General features: G+C 42.5%; 1 protein-coding gene across 1 annotated transcript; it reads left to right on the top strand.

The window, feature by feature from the left end:
* Positions 1-283: 283 nt before the first annotated feature.
* LOC141271925 (uncharacterized) lies at positions 284-18,338 on the top strand. The gene is made up of 5 exons (XM_073682171.1): positions 284-350; positions 6,803-6,946; positions 8,416-8,595; positions 8,679-8,802; positions 11,697-18,338. Exons 1-5 carry the CDS (start codon positions 324-326, stop codon positions 12,527-12,529), a joined length of 1,308 nt encoding a protein of 435 aa, XP_073538272.1. The 5' UTR covers positions 284-323; the 3' UTR covers positions 12,530-18,338.
* Positions 18,339-21,695: the final 3,357 nt, after the last annotated feature.

Genomic DNA, 21,695 nt, shown 5'->3' with positions numbered 1-21,695 from the left:
TGAAAATACAGAAAAATCTTTAAATGAGAAGGTGTGTCCAAACTTTTGGTCTGTACTGTACGTCACTGCTCTGTATACACACACACACAACTCAGCTCCCTCCAAACACGTCTATGCTCCATATACATCATACACGCACAGCTCTGCCTCCTACACACACGCGGCTCCGCTCTGTACATGTCGTACACACACACACACACACACACACGTCACCATTCTGTATATACACACAGCTCTGCTCCTTGCACACTGTTATGGTGACTCCTTGACTCCTCCCCTCTTGTGACCTCATCACAGGTCCTGTAAGCACAGAACAGCCATATATGTGGTGTGCGGCTCTGCAGGTGGAGGTATGTGGAGATTCCCCATTACTGGGCGCAGGGGACATTAACCCCTCCATTCCTAGAGATAGTGGCCCCTTCCCCCAGTTCTGCCATGTGTATATGTATAGTAATATAACGCTGGATGTGCTCATGTATACAGGGGGCATTAACCCCTCCATTCCTGGAGATAGTGCCCCCTCACCCCAGTTCTGCCATGTGTATATGTACAGTAATATAACGCTGGATGTGCTCATGTATACAGGGGGCATTAACCCCTCCATTCCTGGAGATAGTGCCCCCTTCCCCCAGTTCTGCAATGTGTATATGTACAGTAATATAGCGCTGGATGTGCTCATGTATACAGGGAACATTAACCTCTCCATTTCTGGATATAGTGCCCCCTCCCCCAGTTCTACCATGTGTATATGTACAGTAAGATAACGCTGGATGTGCTCATGTATACAGGGGACATTAACCCCTCCATTCCTGGAAATAGTGACCCCTTCCCCCAGTTCTACCATGTGTATATGTACAGTAATATAGCGCTTGATGTGCTCATGTATACAGGTGACATTAACACCTCCATTCCTGGAGATAGTGGCCCCTTCCCCCCGTTCTGCCATGTGTATATGTATAGTAATATAACTCTGGATGTGATCATGTATACAGGGGATATTAACCTCTCCATTTCTGGAGATAGTGGCCCCTTCCCCCAGTTCTGCAATGTGTATATGTACAGTAATATAGCGCTTGATGTGCTCATGTATACAGGGGACATTAACCCCTCCATTCCTGGAGATAGTGGCCCCTTCCCCCAGTTCTGCCATGTGTATATGTATAGTAATATAATGCTGGATATGCTCATGTATACAGGAGACATTAACCCCTCCATTCCTGGAGATAGTGCCACCTTCCCCCAGTTCTGCCATGTGTATATGTACAGTAATATAACGCTGGATGTGCTCATGTATACAGGGGACATTAACCCCTCCATTCCCGGAGATAGTGCCCCCTTCCCCCAGTTCTGCCATGTGTATATGTACAGTAATATAACGCTGGATGTGCTCATGTATACAGGGGGCATTAACCCCTCCATTCCTGGAGATAGTGCCCCCTCCCCCAGTTCTGCCATGTGTATATGTACAGTAATATAATGCTGGATGTGCTCATGTATACAGGGGACATTAACCCCTCCATTACCAGAGATAGTGCCCCCCTTCTCCCAGTTCTACCGTGTATATGTTCAGTAATATAATGCTGTATGTGCTCATGTATACAGGGGGCATTAACCCCTCCATTCCCGGGGATAGTGTCCCCCTTCCCCCAGTTCTGCCATGTGTGAATATATACAGTAATATAACTCTGGATGTGATCATGTATACGGGGAACATTAACACCTCCATTTCCGGAGATAGTGCCCCCTTCCCTCAGTTCTGCCATGTGTATATGTACAGTAATATAACGCTGGATATGCTCATGTATACAGGGGACATTAACCCCTTCATTCCCGGAGGTAGTGGCCCCTTCCCCCAGTTCTGCAATGTGTATATGTACAGTAATATAACGCTGGATGTGCTCATGTATACAGGAGACATTAACCCCTCCATTCCCGGAGATAGTTCTCTCCCCCAGTTCTGCCATGTGTATATGTACAGTAATATAACGCTGGATGTGCTCATGTATACAGGGGACATTAACCTCTCCATTTCTGGAGATAGTGGCCCCTTCCTCCAGTTCTACCATGTGTATATGTACAGTAATATAGCGCTGGATGTGCTCATGTATACAGGTGACATTAACCCCTCCATTCCTGGAGATAGTGGCCCCTTTCCCCAGTTCTGCCATGTGTATTTGTATAGTAATATAACTCTGGATGTGCTCATGTATACAGGGGACATTAACTTCTCCATTTCTGGAGATAGTGGCCCCTTCCCCCAGTTCAGCAATGTGTATATGTACAGTAATGTAGCGCTTGATGTGCTCATGTATACAGGGGACATTAACCCCTCCATTCCTCGAGATAGTGGCCCCTTCCCCCAGTTCTGCCATGTGTATATGTATAGTAATATAATGCTGGATATGCTCATGTATACAGGGGACATTAACCCCTCCATTCCTGGAGATAGTGCCCCCTTCCCCCAGTTCTGCCATGTGTATATGTACAGTAATATAACGCTGGATGTGCTCATGTATACAGGGGACATTAACCCCTCCATTCCCAGAGATAGTGCCCCCTTCCCCCTAGTTCTGCAATGTGTATATGTACAGTAATATAGCGCTGGATGTGCTCATGTATACAGGGGACATTAACCTCTCCATTTCTGGATATAGTGCCGCCTCCCCCAGTTCTACCATGTGTATATGTACAGTAAGATAACGCTGGATGTGCTCATGTATACAGGGGACATTAACCCCTCCATTCCTGGAAATAGTGACCCCTTCCCCCAGTTCTACCATGTGTATATGTACAGTAATATAGCGCTTGATGTGCTCATGTATACAGATGACATTAACCCCTCCATTCCTGGAGATAGTGGCCCCTTCCCCCAGTTCTGCCATGTGTATATGTATAGTAATATAACTCTGGATGTGATCATGTATACAGGGGATATTAACCTCTCCATTTCTGGAGATAGTGGCCCCTTCCCCCAGTTCTGCAATGTGTATATGTACAGTAATATAGCGCTTGATGTGCTCATGTATACAGAGGACATTAACCCTTCCATTCCTGGAGATAGTGGCCCCTTCCTCCAGTTCTGCCATGTGTATATGTATAGTAATATAATGCTGGATATGCTCATGTATACAGGAGACATTAACCCCTCCATTCCTGGAGATAGTGCCGCCTTCCCCCAGTTCTGCCATGTGTATATGTACAGTAATATAACGCTGGATGTGCTCATGTATACAGGGAACATTAACCCCTCCATTCCCGGAGATAGTGCCCCCTTCCCCCAGTTCTGCCATGTGTATATGTACAGTAATATAACGCTGGATGAGCTCATGTATACAGGGGGCATTAACCCCTCCATTCCTGGAGATAGTGCCCCCTCCCCCAGTTCTGCCATGTGTATATGTACAGTAATATAATGCTGGATGTGCTCATGTATACAGGGGACATTAACCCCTCCATTACCGGAGATAGTGCCCCCCTTCCCCCAGTTCTACCGTGTATATGTTCAGTAATATAATGCTGTATGTGCTCATGTATACAGGGGGCATTAACCCCTCCATTCCCGGGGATAGTGTCCCCCTTCCCCCAGTTCTGCCATGTGTGAATATATACAGTAATATAACTCTGGATGTGATCATGTATACGGGGAACATTAACACCTCCATTCCTGGAGATAGTGCCCCCTTCCCTCAGTTCTGCCATGTGTATATGTACAGTAATATAACGCTGGATATGCTCATGTATACAGGGGACATTAACCCCTCCATTCCCGGAGATAGTGCCCCCTTCCCCCAGTTCTGCAATGTGTATATGTACAGTAATATAACACTGGATGTGCTCATGTATACAGGGGACATTAACCTCTCCATTTCTGGAGATAGTGGCCCCTTCCCCCAGTTCTGCAATGTGTATATGTACAGTAATATAACGCTGGATGTGCTCATGTATACAGGGGACATTAACCCCTCCATTCCCGGAGATAGTGCTCTCCCCCAGTTCTGCCATGTGTATATGTACAGTAATATAATGCTGGATGTGCTCATGTATACAGGGGACATTAACCTCTCCATTTCTGGAGATAGTGGCCACTTCCCCCAGTTCTACCATGTGTATATGTATAGTAATATAGCGCTTGATGTGCTCATGTATACAGGTGACATTAACCCCTCCATTCCTGGAGATAGTGGCCCCTTCCCCCAGTTCTGCCATGTGTATATGTATAGTAATATAACTCTGGATGTGCTCATGTATACAGGGGACATTAACTTCTCAATTTCTGGAGATAGTGGCCCCTTCCCCCAGTTCTGCCATGTGTATATGTATAGTAATATAATGCTGGATATGCTCATGTATACAGGGGACATTAACCCCTCCATTCCTGGAGATAGTGCCCCCTTCCCCCAGTTCTGCCATGTGTATATGTACAGTAATATAACGCTGGATGTGCTCATGTATACAGGGGACATTAACCCCTCCATTACCGGAGATAGTGCCCCCTTCCCCCAGTTCTGTCATGTGTATATGTACAGTAATATAACGCTGGATGTGCTCATGTATACAGGGGGCATTAACCCCTTCATTCCCGGGGATAGTGTCCCCCTTCCCCCAGTTCTGCCATGTGTGAACATATACAGTAATATAACTCTGGATGTGATCATGTATACAGGGAACATTAACACCTCCATTCCCGGAGATAGTGCCCCCTTCCCTCAGTTCTGCCATGTGTATATGTACAGTAATATAACGCTGGTTGTGCTCATGAATACAGGGGACCTTAACCCCTCCATTACCGGAGATATTGGCCCCCTTCCCTCAGTTCTGTCATGTGAATATGTACAGTAATATAACGCTGGATGTGCTCATGTATACAGGGGGCATTAACCCCTCCATTGCCGGAGATAGTGCCCCCTTCCCTCAGTTCTGCCATGTGTATATGTACAGTAAAATAACGCTGGGTGTGCTCATGTATACAGAGGAGGTTAATAACACACATTTCTCGTATGCTGACTTCATGGTGGTGTAATTTTCACAAATGCCTTTATATTTTGTTAGGATGTTAGAAGGGTTCAAAACAATTTTAGACAGGCCGATACGTATATTGGAAAAAAAACAAAACAGAAGTGATACTTCTTTAAAAACCGCACTTTTCAAATTATTTAAAACTGTTTTCACAATTTGTTTTAACCCTTCAGGTGCTTCACAAGAATTAATACAAAGAAGAATGAAGAAATTAAATATTACATTTTTATTCCACCAAAATGTTTCATTTAGCACCAAATATGTCTTTTTCACAAGAGCTAATGAGAGAAATCTTACAATTTGATATGCAACTTGTACTTAAAATGGCAATATCCCATATAAGCCCAAAAAACACTGTTTGGACGCACGTCAGGGATCAGAAGTGAAAGAGCGCTATTTGATTTTTTGAGCGCTAATTTGGCTGGAATAGTGTCATGCTCCTGGTTTCGAACCCTTGAGCCTGTGTTTTGTGGTTGGATCCTCTGTCCCCTGAGCCACAGCAAACACTTTTCTGTGGGTGTTTGGGTTTTGTTATTCTGGCTGCAGTCTGTTTAGCATAACATAGGTGTTTTCATTTATTCATTTGTCTGCCCTATCACATTTTGTGTGCGGATTTATATTCTGTCTCGCTTGCAGGCATTTCCTGCTGTTGATAGTTTCTTGTAGATATTCAGCCAATCTTCTGTAGCTTAAAGCCATTGAAATTCCAGCTTGAGTTTTTCTTATTGCTGTTTCTGTTCTCTTCTCTGGACCTAACTTTTGTTTCTTTTTAGGAAGTAGGCGGCATATAATCTAACAGTACGTACTTTATACTTTATTTTGTATTTGGTGGTTTTCTCTGGGATATTTCCTTTTTTTAGCACACTTTCCCTTTTGTAGGTAATTTACACTCTGTATTGCCCTGTTCTTTTAGGAGGAAGGGGAAGCGCTCGACAGCTTTTTATTCAGTTTCGATCCGAGCTGCCATCTTCAAGTCTGTTGTTAGAGCTACAGTATCTGTGACTTCCCGGCACCTGCACACAAGATCCCTGCAGTACTATGACTGCATAGTACATAGTACAAGTGCGCCTTCTGTAAAAAGTGAAGTGCGCAGGTTCGTGATCTGGCCACAGGGCACTGTGACGGACAGGGGAAGGGGGAAATATTTTAATTACCACTGTAGGCAGGGATTTCTTCACGGCCCCGGGCCTGAAATCATCGGAAACTTCAATGAATAAAAAGACATTTCACAGCATGCAGACCTCTAATATGAGGCATACAGGTAGGTATAGATTTACATTTCTATCACCTGTATGCCCATTTTAGATGTCAGGTAAGTCCCAGTGGGATACAGATTCCCTTTAATCAATTTTCTGTACAGGTATAAAAAACTTGATACATTTTTCCCAGATAGGTTCTGAAAACTAAATGCCTCAACGTCTATATCTAGGGGTTTAATTAGAATTTTAAAAAAAACCTCCACATTATTGTGTTTATTACTGCGTATTTCTCTGACGGAATGTAACCTAAAAGCTCATCTATTACTGCTGTGAAAATGATTTGGCTTTGTCTCACACCATTTGCATTGCCACTACAACTTCTGGCTGTAGACTTCATGGTATTATCATCTGACTCGGCAGTGATGCCTTGATGAGATATTCAATTCCGGTTTCGGTCCACAAAAAAGAGAGAATACAACATCTAAACGTTCTATCTCTTCCAATGTTTCTCCTTATTATCTCTAGTAATTGTATTATTACATCCGATTCTTTATGATGTTACATCAACTCATCTTCTCCCCATTCAGGTCCTTACAATATCGGATCCTCTCAGTAAAGATCTTCTATATAAGAGAAATATTGTGATTAATCCATCAGGGATGGACAGGAACAGGACGGCAGAGACTATAGTGCATCTCACGCTAGAGATACTCACCCATCTTACTGGAGAGGTAAGAGATTCTGTGAAAGATGTCACATTGCATACGTAGTGGCACTAGAAATTCCATGATGATTTTTTGGGAGATCTTTATTAGGCCTCCATGACAACCTATCGGCATGCTGTCTTTTGATGAGAAGCAATGGGGTAACAAAAGGTGCTCTCCCTTTCTAACAACTTAGAATCCAAAGTTGGTACTAGCCGCTGCATCTAAGGCAGGGCTAGCGAACATTTTTTTCAGCCAAGGACCAGTTTTATATTTATAACAGTCGCGGGCTGTACAAAATTATCAACTTGAAACTTATCCTGCTATTTTTGATCAAACATTTAATTAACGTACCCCTAATGTGATGGCTGGAACTGCCTCCCTTTGGTTTGGCTGTGATTTTAGGTGGTAAAGATGATGTTGCTTCTTGCAACTGTTTTTTTTGCATTGGTTGGTCTGGAGCACAGTCAACTCTTTGCAATAAGTTTTTTAAAGAACTGATCACAGCAGTAAGTTGTTCCAAACACAGATGTATATTACACTGAATTTCTCCTTAAAGTGGGAAATTCACCACAGCTCATGTTCCATTTATAGAACTCAAGCAGTTGGAGAGCTGCAGTATACATAATAATAGGAGACACTGAGACCTCTGTATACTGAGACGGATGTATACATCACATAGGAGACACTGAAACTGCTGTATATACATCACATAGGAGACAACAAGACTGCTGTATATACATCACTATAGAGACACCGAGACTGCTCTATATGAATCACATAGGAGACACAGACTTTTGCATATACATTACATTGGAGACACTAAGACTGCTGTATATACATCACCTAGGAGACGCTGGAGCTGACACAAATACAGCACATAGGAGACACTATGGCAGGTGCATATACATCATATGAGAAACACTATGGCTGGTGCAAATACACCACATAGAAGACACTGAGGCTGGTGCAAATACATCACATAGGAGACAGTGATGCTGGAGCATATACATCACATAGGAGACATAGGGCTGGTTCATGTACATTCCAAATGACACATTGGGGCTATAGCATAACTGCTACCTTCATCATAGGAACGGGATGGGAGCGTAGAGCATGCTAACTGCCCACAAAGAACGTCCTGACACTGGCACAGGTCAGCGTTAGGATAAATTCCTTCATTGCATGAACACTGCATGCACATGCTCGCAGTGTAAGGAACAATTAAAGGTGCAAAATGGGGTTGGCGGCCCAAGCACTTCGGTCCCCGGTAATCTGCCATGTGATCCCAAAGTTGCAGTTCTATATGATACAGACAATACATGTAACTTATAGGGCAATATTAGCTTTTATCACTTTTCCAACACCCTCAGAGTTTTCTCCATATGTACAGCAGATAATGGCAAGAAGTTAATAATAGATGGCCATAACTGGAGAGGTGAGGGACTCTGAAAATGTCTGTATAGAGATTTATTAATGTGTCTCTCCATAACCAGGATTACACAGTAGTGAAGAAGACCTTTAGTGAGCGCTGTCAGGCCCCTGTGTCTGAGGGATGGGGAAGAACCCTGAGCTCAATCACTGGGCCTCCACCTCACCACCTGATACATGAGGACATCAATGACCAGAAGATCCTAGAACTCACCTACAAGATCATTGAGCTACTGACTGGAGAGGTGATACTGTTGGGAATGCTGGGACATTATACTGTAATGTTATGGAGGGATAGGGGGGATAACGGTATCATTGTATGTGTAAGGTTCCTGTAAGGTGTGAGGACGTCACCGTCTATTTCTCTATGGAGGAGTGGGAGTATTTAGAAGGACACAAGGATCGGTACAAGGATGTCATGATGGAGTCTCCTGAACCCTTAACATCACCAGGTAATAGGCATGACTACATATATCCTTGTTGCTGTGAAGCGATACTTGTAGAATATATATATTTTTAATTTTCTTGTTTGCAAGCACCCGTATTCTCCATTGACTCCAAAATATCTGACAGACTGTATTATATTTAAATGTTTTCCTTGAACTCTTGTAACCCATCTATCATCCTTCTGTAGCACTGCAAGACCTATAACTCCTAAATAATTTTGTATATGAATCTAGTTAAAGCAAATGGCTCTCAATCAAATGTCCTGTTTCTTTTTGTTTTAAGCTTCGTTATGAAATCCAAGTACTTTTTAAGGGTTCCTCGTAGGATATAATATATAGAATTTAATTATAAGATTTCATAATTGCCATTTCAAGGAGGTAAGTAACATTTTACATCTACAGTAGATATAAAAAGTCTACACATGCTTGTTATAATGTCAGGTTATGGTCATGTAAAAAAAAATCATACCAAGAAGAATCATTTCGGAACTTTTTCCACCCTTAATGTCACCCATCTGTACAATTCATTTGACAAACAAACTGAAATCTTTTTTGGTACAAAAAGAAAAATAAACAAATAAAATAATGTGGTTGCATAAAAATGCACACCCTTACACTACTACTTTGTTGAAGTACCCTGTAAATTTATGACAATATTTAGTCTCTTTGGGTCAGAGCCTATTAGCATTGAACATCTAGAATTGGCAGTCTTTGCCCATTCTTCCTTGCAGATCTGTGAGATTACAAGGGCATTTCCCGTGTATTGTGCTCTCGTCAAGTCAAGTCATAGATTTTTGAATTGTATTCAGGTCTGGGCTCCAGTTGGGCCATTCCAAAACTTCAATGATCTTCTGGCAAAGCCATTCTTTTGTTGGTTTGAGGTCGCTTATGGTCTTGTCATGCTGAAAAGTTAAAATTCCTCTTCATCTTCAGCTTTTTAGCAGAAGCCTGAAGGTTTTGTTTCAAAATATACTGATATTTGGAACTGTTCATAATTCCCTCCACCTCAACTAAAGCTCCCGTTCCAACCTCAAGGCATAATGCTGCCTCTACATTGCTTCACTGTGGGTATGGTGTTGTTTTAGTGATGTGCAATGTTAGCTTTGCACCAACATACCTTTTGAAATTATTGGCAAAAAGTTCAACCTTGGTCTTATCAGACCATATCACATTTTCCCACATGCTTTAGGCAGACTTGATGTAGGTTTTGGCAAAACATAGCCAGTCTTGGATGTTTATCTTTGTAAGAAAAGACTTTTGTCTTGAGTCCCTACTCCACATGACAGACATATGAAGAATATGGGAGATTGTTGTCACATTCAGCACACAAGCAGTACTTGCCAGAAATTCATGCAGCTCCTTTACTTTTTCTGTCTACAAAGTAATGACAAACTATTTCCAAATTTCAAAAATATAATTTTCTTGTTAAATGTAAAATACATCAATGTGTTTTAGACCATATAGTCTTAAAAATAGCACTTACCAGCATATTTAGTATCGGAGTGGTAACACAACACATACAGAAATAAATCTAGAGAGATAAAAAAGTAAAATCTTTGTCATATTTATTTTACATCTGGAACGAAAATATAAAGAAGATAATATATATACAGTATTATATATCTTACTACAGAAAGTCCTATTTCTCCTGAAAAATAGTGATAACAAAATCTTGGGGATACACTAATTTGATATAAGGTTATAGCTTGTTAAAGCGAATCTGTCACCCCCTGGGAGATATGAGACCTTTAATATGGGCATACAAGTTATAGAAAAGTAAATCTATACATACCTGTATGGCCCATAGTAGAGGTCTGCTTGCAGTGAAATGGAGTTTTATAAAATCTGTTTTCACATGCTTGGCGTCTGGGGGACGGAACACCAAGAAATCCCCGCCTATGTGATTAGTAATCCCAGAAATCCCCGCCTATCAGTGGATTTAGCATGTCCCCCCCCCCTCCCCTACACGTCACAGGGCCCTGTTCTGGTGCACAGGCTCCCCGGTGCACCAGAACACTGCGGAACAGTGCAGAGACAAACGGGGTCGGGAGGAAAACAAAGTGCTCCTGATGTGAGCGGCACATTGCGCATGCACGGGAAATGAGCTAGACCAGTGCACATCACAGGGCCCTGTGACGTGCAGGGGAGGGTGGGAACATGCTAAATCCACTGATAGGCTGGGATTTCTGGGATTACTAATCACATAGGCAGGGATTTCTTGGTGTTTGGGAGATGTCAAGCATGTGAAAACAGATTCTATAAAACTCCATTTCACTGCAAGCTGACCTCTACTATGGGCCATACAGGTATGTATAGATTTACTTTTCTATAACCTGTATGCCCATATTAGAGGTCTCATATCTCCCAGGGGGTGACAGATTCCCTTTAAAGAAGCTCTCCCATGAAGTTTTGAATGGTGTAAACCTGTGTATATGTGTATGTAATTTAGTGTGTGTTAATATACTCACCGACTGTCGTTTCCAGCGCCGAGCCAGTCCTCTTTTCCATCACGTGACTTTTTTTCTGACTCGTCAGATCACACTGGGGTCTATGAGTGAGTCACTTTTACAATCTGTCTATGGAGCCTTGTTCTGTTGCTCCATAGGCTTATATTGTATTGTGACTTTCGGCTGATGTGAGTGAACACAGGACCAGAGCGGCATTGGAAACGGTCCTCAGTTCTGGAAGGCGGTGTTTTATCACACTTGGGCTAAACTACCTACACATTTACACAGTTTTAGGGCATAAAAAAATTCATGGGAGAGTTTCTTTAAATAAACGAATAGCCAAGTTGATAAATCTGCTTTAGTCGATAAGGCCTAGAATGCATGAAGGAGGAAGGGGCTTGAGTCATATTAAAAAACAAAACAAAAAAAAATCCTCAGTTTTATTCTTGACAGATGATGAAACCAGAAGCTCAGAGGATAATGTGATATCTACAGATTTTAAAGCAGAAGATCATGAAATCAAACAAGAAACATATGAGGAGCATGCCATTGTTCCAGATATACAACCATCCCTTCACAGTGAAGATTTATCATCTGATCCTTTGCAACAGCTCCTATCTTCTGATTTATCACAGACTATTAAGCAAAATAAAAACAACATAAAGGATGTTGATCATCAAGGAGCTGACACAACGGAGAATCAATTTTCATTTTCAGCATGTGAGAACACTTGGCAATCAAATCTCGATGACTATCAGAAACCTCACTCTGGGGAGATTCCATATTCGTGTTCTGAATGTGGAAAATATTTTACATATAGGTCAAAATATTACAGCATTCATGCAGGTGAGAAGAAATTTTTATGTTCCGAATGTGAAAAAGTTTTTGTAAAGGAATCAGATCTAATTCAACATCACAAACGAAAGAAGCCATTCTCATGTTCAGAATGTGGAACATGTTTTAGCCAGAAATCAAGTCTTATTCGACATGAGAGAATTCACACCGGGGAAAAGCCATATTCTTGTTCTGAATGTGGAAAATGTTTTAAACAGAATTCAGATCTTGTTAAACATCAGAGAAGACACACAGGGGAGAGGCCATTCCCATGTACCATATGTGGGAAATGTTTTAATCAGAAATCAGATGTTACTACACACCAGAGAATTCACTCAGGATGCAAGCCATTTTTATGTTCAGAATGTGGGAAATATTTTAGCCGAAAATCAAGTCTTTATAAACATAAGAGAACCCAGCACATAGAGAAGTCATTTTTATGTTTAGAATGAGGAAAATGTTTTGCTTGGAGAACCCCAACAGTTCACATGAGGCCAATGTATATATATATATGTGTATGTGTAGACATATATATATACACACACATTATTTTATAGTTGTTTTAAGTTTTTTTTTCAATAGTGTTAATTTATAATTCAATCTTTCCTGTTATTTCTGGAGTACTTACAAAAGATTGTCTCGTGTATTAGCTTGTGTTTTATAGTCTTATTGTTTAACTTACAATAAAGCTTTAGAGCGATACATTGTCTTTCGTATTCTAGTAATTTTGTATCTGTCGTGTAGGAAAGTAGGTGGTAAAGTCCTGTATGGGAGATATGTGTCACCGAGGTGGCTAGCCTCGGTGATATAAGCCCTAGAGGTGAAGGCTCCAGCAATAGTAGGTTGCTTATAGTTTTTTCTTCGGGCCAAATTCTGCATTTTAGGAGCAACCAGGAGACCTTGGGAGGGAATGGTCACTCCCATATTTCCAGTCCAGGCTTTGCTGGTCTGATGGAAGGCATCTGAGCTGTCTTACATCTGTCTGTGTTAGGGAGGAAGAATTGACCTCTAGTGTTGGTAGTCTCAGCCAGAAGCTGAGAGGGTCCTCTCCCTATAATCTGAACGAGCGAGCCTGTTCCAGTATTTGTTGCCTGCTGGTTCATGAACTGTTTATTTTTCTGTTATATCTTTGTGCCCAGAAGAGGCTGCTTTGTTTTGTAACCTCTGGAGTTTTATGAAAGCAATAAAACTTCACATGTTTTGACTAGACCACATTGCCTGTGTGAACACTATCAGCTCCCAAAGAGAGTGAAATCCCTACACATGTTAACCCATCCCGACATTTGCAGTATATATATGTCATGATCGGGAAGGACTTTCCGACAGATGCAGTATATATACCTCATGTCAATCATGCGATCACCGTGACAAAGTGCATGGTGATCGCATGATTGTCCCTGCTGTTTCTCACAGCAGGGAACATGGTGCCGTCATCCCGGGGGATTGGTATCGCCCCTCCCCCCGCAACTACGATCGCTGTGATTGACTGTTCAATTCTGAACAGCCAATCGCAGCATTTCTCAGTGTTTCAGGCAATCAGATTGCCTGAAACACTGATGTCCAGTCTAGGATTGGTGCAATAAGGGCATCAATCTAAAAAAATCATTTAGATTATTTGATAGGATTAGATTAGGGACAGTAAAAATATACTTTAATAATCGTTGTCTACTACAGTATTTTTACTGAATTGATTAGTTAGTTAAGAGTAAATATATACCATAGTAATCGTCGTCTACTGTGGTAATTTTTACTGAATTGAGTTTGTCAGTACAGAAAAAAGCCGTCAAGTGCTGATCACTGACGCACATCATTGAACGGCCTCCGGTTGCTGCTATTTTTTTTTATTGAAAAAAGAATTTTAAAAAATTTAGATTAGGGACAGTAAAAATATACCGTAGTAATTGCCGACTACTAATGTATTTTTTACTGAATTAATCCAGGTTTAGTGTCAGTTGCAGGTGCTCAGTAATTAGTTTTTTACTGACGTCCTTTTAGTAAGTTTGTTTTTTATTTTAACAAATTTTTATATTTTTCTTTCTATATTCTTTTCTTTTCTATTCTAAATAAAAAAAGAAGTTTACACCAAACACTCACACACACAATTGAATAAAATTTAATATACACACACAAACACCACATACGTGAAAAAATCTCGTCCCAAACCCAGTACTCAGCGAAGGAGACATACGCTTTCCTTGCCTCTGACAGTGAGGGAGAGGATCCTACCTTCCTTTATTTTTCCGACTCCCGACATTTAGACGCCGCAGAACAGAAACTGAACCAGCACCCACCGTTACTGACCCCCTATGGACCGCACCTCCAGGAAAATTATGAGCCACAGATTCCTGATTTTGTGGCGCAATCAGGAATCCAAATTGACACCACCGGCCTCACAGAAATTTACTTTTTCAAAGTCTTTTTCTCTGAGGATTTTGTAAATCTCATGGTGGCTCAGACAAATTTGTGCTCACAGCAATTTTTATCCCAAAATCCGACTTCATCATTTGCCAACTGGATCCCTGTAGACGCCATAGAAATGATGAAGTTTTGGGGCTTGGTTCTTCACATGGGGATAGTGAAAGAGCCAGAAATTCGCCAATATTGGAGTGTTGACATTTTGTATAACACTACAGTGTTCCGCATGGCTATGTACCCGGATACACTTTGAGGCCATCCACAAATTCTTGCACTAAAATGATAATGCACGGTGTCCTCCCTGAGATGACCCCAACTTTGACTGACTTTTTAAGTTCGGTCGGTCATTGAGCACTTCAGCAACAAATTTGCTGAGGTGTACAACCCCCAAAGGGACATCTGCGTGGATGGGTCCCTAATCCATTTCAAGGGGAGGCTCAAATTCCTGCAATACCTTCCCAGTAAGAGGGCCAGGTTTGGAATTAAACTCTGTAAGCTCTGTGAGAGTACCTCAGGGTACACCCACAGGTTTAGAGTTTATGAAGGTGGACACCAGTATTCAATCCCCTGAATGCCCGCTTGTCCTGGGAGTGAGTGGGAAAATTGTGTGGGATTTGGTGCACCCACTGCTGGATCAAGGTTATCACCTCTACGTGTAAACTTATATACCAGCATTCCACTCTTCAAGTCCCTCTAGTCCTTCTCTGCCCGAGCTACCGCAGCCTGCGGTACTGTCTGCAAGAATCAGAGAGACCTCCCTACCACGCTAATTGGGCAGCTGCTCAGAAAGGGTGAGAGCGAAGACCAATGTAGCGACAACCTGCTGGTGGTCGAGTACAAGAGGGATTTCCTTTTCTTGACCACCATACATGGTTATAGCAGCACCCCAACCGCTGTATGAGGTACCTCATGCACAGGTCCACAAACCAAACTGTGTACTGGGGTTCAACAAGTACATGGGGGGAGTTGATCTCTCTGATCAAGTCCTCCAGCCGTATAGTGCCATGAGAAAGGCCAAGGTGTGGTACAAGAAGCTGGCCATCCACATCATACAGATGGCAATGTGCAACACTTTCGTGCTATCACGACAGATCGGGACCTTCCTTTAGTTCCAGAGAGTAGTGATCAAGGCCCTAATATTTGGCAGTCAGGAAGGAGCGGGCCCCAGTACTTCCAGAACTGAAAGTGCCCGTATTGTACCAGGGCAACATTTCCCTGGTGAGGTCCCTCAAACTTCAAAGAGAGGAAGGACGTAAAAAAGGTGCAAAGTGTATTACAGAAGGGGAATAGGAAAGGACACCATTTATCAGTGTGACACCTGCCCTGACAGACCTGGTCTGTGTATGAAAGACTGTTTCAGAGTCTACCACTCATCCATGGACTAATAAATTTATTTCTGACCTACACAACTCACATATGACAACCTGATGTACACTACACAGCTCATAGGCCAACCTGATGCACTCTACACTTCTCACGTATGCCAACCTGACGTACACTACATAACTCACGCAAGCCATCACAAAAAAAAATTCACATACCAGGAAACCACTAGATCAGTTCAAATGTAGTGTCACTTGTGGGGGATTTCCACTGTTTACACACATCAGGGGCTCTCCAAACGCGACATGGCTCCCGCAGACCATTCCATCAAAGTCTGCATTGTAAAACGTCACTCCTTCCTTTCTGAGCCCCGCTGTGCATCCAAATAGTGGTTTTCCTCCACATATGGGGTATCAGCATAATTAGGAGGAATTGCACAACAGATTTTGGGGTCCATTGTCTCCTGTTACCCTTGACTCTGTGTTGTCTGGACATCCTGGTTCCTCTGCCACCTGGAGAGCCGTTTCCAGGTCCTTTTGATGGCATAGTGCTTGAAAGGATGTTGATGAGTATGTCTGTAAGTGCAGAGTTTGCGCCAGGTCTAAAGCCTCTCGTCAGGTCCCAGCAGGGTTTCTTTTGCCTAACAAGGTATCGTCTCAACCTTAGACTCATTTGTCCATGGATTTCGTCACAGATTTGCCTAATTCTGGTAGTAAAACTGTAGTATGGTGGTGGTGGTGGTGGACCGTTTCAACAAGATGGTTCACTTTGTTTCTCTACTAAAATTGCCTATGGTTAAGAGTCTAGCCACATTATTTATCACTCACGTCATTAAATTACATGGTGTTCCAAAGAACATTATTTCCAATAGAAGGGTTCAGTTCATGGCTAGCTTTTGGTGTAGCTTTTGCTCCAGATTAGGAATTAAGCTTTTGTTCTCCTCAGGTTATCATCCTGAGACTAATGGTGAGACAGAGAGAATGAATCAAGATTTAGAACAATATTTAAGATGTTTTGTTTCATCTAATCATGAGGACTGGGTGAATTTTCTTCCTCCGGCTGAGTTAATTCTCAATAAACGCACCTCTACCTGCTACCGGTAGCTCGTCTTTTTTTGTTGTGGGGGTTTTCATCCAGTTTTTTTACATTTTTCTGGTTTGCAGTCTGAAAGGAAAGGAAAGATATTCTTCTCGTTTGATTAAGGTATGGAGAGAAGTTTAAAAAGGTCTTTTGATAACATGCGATCGGACCAAGAGAACTGCGGACCGCAGACGTAGGAGGGCCCCTGTCTTTAAGGCAGGAGATTTTGGTTAGCTTTTCTCAAAAAATCTTTGTTCAACAGTTCCGTCAAGGAAATTTGCTCTTAAATTTGTTGGTCCGTATAAGGTAATTAAAATTATTACTCCTGTGGCAGTAAAGCTCCAACTCCCAGTTGCGTGGAGGATTAATAATTCCTTCCATTCCTCTCTTCTTAAAAGGTTTGAGGGGACTCTTCCCCAAATGTTCAATATGAGGCCTACTTCAAAAGGAGTTTGACGTGTCAGCTCTTTCTTCCTTCTGGAGAGGTCTTAAGGGGTTACATTTTTCACTATGACAAAGGGGTTGTCTGGTAAAAAAAGTTACGTTTTTTACTCAGTGTGGGCTGCTTTATTGCCTCCATCCTAGTAGAAACATATTCTGACTGTGAAGAATATTGTAGACATAATCCCATGTCAATCACTGTGCCCTGTTTGGCAGGGGATTATACCGATCTACAGTGTACAGCTGTATCTGGACACTTTTGCAGCAAGCAGAAGGGAGGGGACTGAGGGGCAGTGAGTGACAAAACCCCCACCCTCAGCTGTGGAGCTGCCACAGGAAGACCCCCTGTGGACCCCACCCATGCGGCTCCCTTTGTGTCAGATACTATAATTCAATACCGAGTTATGGAAATACTATATGTCCCAGTTATTCATAACCTAGATTTTCTAGATCCCAAGACAATGGGGAATGTCACTCTGGCTTCCAGTCCCGTCTAGCGCGTAGGGATAGGGAGATACACGGAACAGCTTAGGGCCACCTGGTTTGGTCTCCATGCGTAGCAGGGGCCCGGCTGGATCCGATGACACCAGAACCAGCTCCCTAGGACCGTCCATTAAGGACGTATAGCCCAGTTTAGTTTTTGGAGTTTGTAGTTGAGACCAGGGGTGGAGATTTAGGTTCAGCCAGAGGGCAGGAGGGAGAGTGACCCAAAGGGGTTAAGCGCTCCAGCAGCCCTAGCTCCGTGTCTTTTTCCTGGGAGGCCACGATGATACATCGTGTGGGAGAAGTCCGGCAACAAACGGTACCACAAGCCTCCCATGTGGCAGCCCCCCCCCCGCAAGCCAGGCCTTCCATCTAACTGGTAACTGACTCTTAATAACTGTTTATATCTTTTGTACCACTACTATTGTGTTTGCATCTCTGACCATTATGTATGTATAACCCTTATGTATATAGTGTATTGTCTAGTGTGCCCATAGGGTGATTAAATATATAATTTAACCTTGGGCTGCTCTTTTATCTCGATCCACTAACTCTCACATTCGTTGTTCGGTCCAACAAACGCGCTACCGGGCTGGTTTCTGCCCCGATATAATCCCCCGGTCCTAGAGGGAATTGTATCTAATAGAAACTGGTGGCAGTTCTACCAGGCCGACAAGGTTCTACTTCACTGGGGCTAGTGAAGGGAACCTCTCAGCCTATCAGGGGTGTGAGCGAGTGTGGTGCTTCGTCAGTGACCGAGTGGGCCACCTCTTCTCACTCCCGTTGCCTTCCTGTACCCATGTGGACAGGGTGTGTCTGTGTAGAACTGTACCAACCTGACCTTACGCGTCAAGGAGGGGGTATGGAATGTCACGTTGGTGCAAAGGGCAGATAAGTATCACGTGATCCGTCTGACGTAATTGTGATGTCAGGCGGGTGGCGAGGTGTGGATCCTTCACAAGTGGTGTCAGTGGTGGGATTCTGAGGGGTCTCTCTGTTGCCATTCTTCACACTGACCCTTGGTAAAACTTATTGCACAATGAATGTACAGAGCAGACTCCGGAGTTGAGCCAGCTCTATCCAACAAAGCCGACACTGAGTGTCACTGTTGTCATTGGAGACAGCACTGATCTGATCAGTTTATCCCTTAAAATTCATGTTCGTGAATCCTGCATTGAGCAAGGGGTTGGACACGATGATCCTGGATGTCTTTTCCAACTCTAACATTCCATGATTCTTCCAGCATTTACTGGTTGAATATTAGAGATAAATCCCCTCCATCACCCATTTATAACCCCTGGAAAATGACTGAAGACTCTGGATATACCGTGTTTGTACTTCAGCTGGGCTTCATAGTAAATCATTTCTATTTGGCATGAAGAATCAACGCCTTCAAAATGTGGTGTGCTGGGGAAGGATGCTATCAAATGAATCCATCTTGGAAAAAGTCAAGCCAGACATGTCACTAGAAGCAAGGATCACTAACCTATGTCACCAGGCAAAGAGGAACACCAGCAACCCGATGGCTTGATATAATCAAGATAACGCCGAAGAAGACCCTGGTGAACCAATCTAGGCTTGCACAAGATTGACAGAACGTTCATCCATTAAGTTGCCAAGGCCGTTTTAGAAAAAACCTGTGTAACTGGTGAAAACATGTTAATAGTTATTTCACATGGTGAAAATAAAAAAAAAATTGAATGTCAATTTTTTTTTGTCCTGGAAACAACAATCAACAAAGCAAAGTTTTTTATCCTCTTTAATATGATGACTGCAATATATTTAGAGCACTGTGTACTTACAATTGCTCATTTTGCCTTTCTACCCAGCTAATTCTTCTGTTTTCCATTAAATCTATGACATCACATGATTAAAAACTGACTAGCTGAATCCTTCTAAGCTCTATGTAGAAACAGGAGGTCAGTTTTCCCTGTATGACTCACTAGTCACGGCAAAAGTCAATGGCAGGGGGGAGAGGCAGCTGCGTCAGGAGTTGAGGAGGGGAATGATAAATACAGGGACAAGATACTTCCTGTTTCTACATAGAGCTGAGAAAACAGAAGAATTAACTGGGTAGAAAGGCAAAATAAGCAATTGTAAGTGCACAGTGCTATATAATATGACTTCAATATATTAATAGGATAAAAACTTTGATGGCGGTGCTTCTTTAATGAGGGTTAATGGGGATTCCATTCAAGTACTAGATCGAAAATGCTGTAGTTTGTTCAGTCTTAATCTTAATTTTTTAATTGTTTATTTTACATTACCATATATAACAATCAGATTAGCAAAAATGAGTTATAACATTGTTATTAAATCGGAGGATCAATAAATAATCAAGGTTCTTGTCCGTTCTTAATCTGATTTTAACGTTTTAAACTACTGTCCTTTGTTTTGGTTTTAAATATTTTAAGAAAGATCTCGACAGGTATTTACAGATCATGCAGTCCTTACCTACCCATTCCCAGAAATTAGATGACCAATGTCTGACTGTTCACTTTTATGAATCTATAGATCTCAGTGACTACAAAAACACAATGTTGGAGAATCAACAGCTCGGATAATATACATAGCGGAGATGAGAAAATGTTTTGAAATCTGAATTCTTCAGTTACACTGAAATTTGTCAGGAAATCTGATTTGCAGTGAATTAATTTCCCATAAATCAAAGGAGCTCCAAAGCCTCTGAAAAATGTGCATGACACTGAGGCCTCCTAGCACAGTATGCAACGCCTTTCTAGCTCTGTAGTGCAAAGAAACGCTTAGTAATTTCAAAGTGACCTCAATATATATCGCTCTGAGTAAATGGAGGAAAACTGTACAAGTCATACACGTGTAAAGATGGAGAAGATGGCTGAACAACCTGTCTAAAGACCCCTGACATATCTAATGTGACCTGTTTATTATTGTGTGTTCTATCCTCATGTAGGCTACAGTTTCCTGTTAAACAGGGGAGGACAGGGTTAACTGTAGGGCCAGCCTATAATTGGGGAGGAGTAGATGGGCACTAGGGGTTAGTTCCTGTTTTTATAGTTAGTCTAGGTTGAGCTAGAGAGAAGAAAGGTCACACCCAGACAGTTCTGATCATCATCGGGTGTGTGTGAAGAGCAGACCTACAAGGTAGCACATTTCCAGCAGGCAAGTAACACTGGTGTCAGTTTCTCCTAAGGCAAGCAAATTGGGGGACCTTCTGGCAGTGGATCTTAAGCCAGTCTCCATGCTAGCCAGACCTGGATGTCTATGTGAAAAAATATGGGCTATGAGGAACTTTTGAAAGGGGGTAGCTGAGAGAGCTCCCTTACTCAGTCCACAGAGTGCAGTGGTCACAGTACTGGGAAGATGGAGGACCTCAGCGTAACTTGTTATTCGTTTGCAATGTTCTACATAAGTAAAATGCCGCTGTCCGCAACGGTCAAGTGTGTACCTCTCTCATACTTTACAGATGAAATACTTAAGCATTGTTGCTGCTATCCATTGTACATGTGTTCCAGACCTAGTAAACGAGACTTTACTTTCATAAACCTGTCTGTCTTCTTCATCGCAGAGTTAAAGGGTCCCAGTGTCTCACAAATTATGGCAGAATGCAGTTTGAAGGTGTTGGCAGCTAAATTAGAATTATGTGCACACATCCAGGGACCCCTGTATTGGGTGTTAGGGTTTCCGAAATAACCCTTACACATAGCTTTACTCTGTATGCACATGGGCTCCGCTCCGTACCCATTGTAAACACACTGCTCTGCGTCGTACCTATATGGCTCCGTACACCTCGTACACGCGCGGCTCCGCTCCGCACGCCTCGTACGCGCGCGGCTCCGCACGCCTCGTACGCGCGCGGCTCCGCACGCCTCGTACGCGCGCGGCTCCGCACGCCTCGTA

Source organism: Phyllobates terribilis, unplaced genomic scaffold (assembly GCF_046119375.1).
Source record: "Phyllobates terribilis strain yellow unplaced genomic scaffold, ASM4611937v1 Scaffold_5__5_contigs__length_657084704, whole genome shotgun sequence".
NCBI lineage: Eukaryota > Metazoa > Chordata > Amphibia > Anura > Dendrobatidae > Phyllobates > Phyllobates terribilis.
This window is presented reverse-complemented; position numbering and strand designations above follow the sequence as displayed.

Excerpts from the sequence above, each read along its gene's own strand:
- LOC141271925 (XM_073682171.1), top strand. The coding sequence starts at position 324 with ATGTGGTGTGCGGCTCTGCAGGTGGAG. Across the intron at positions 6,947-8,415 it reads TCACCCATCTTACTGGAGAG|GATTACACAGTAGTGAAGAA; the intron begins GTAAGAGATTCT and ends CTCCATAACCAG. Across the intron at positions 8,596-8,678 it reads TTGAGCTACTGACTGGAGAG|GTTCCTGTAAGGTGTGAGGA; the intron begins GTGATACTGTTG and ends TGTATGTGTAAG.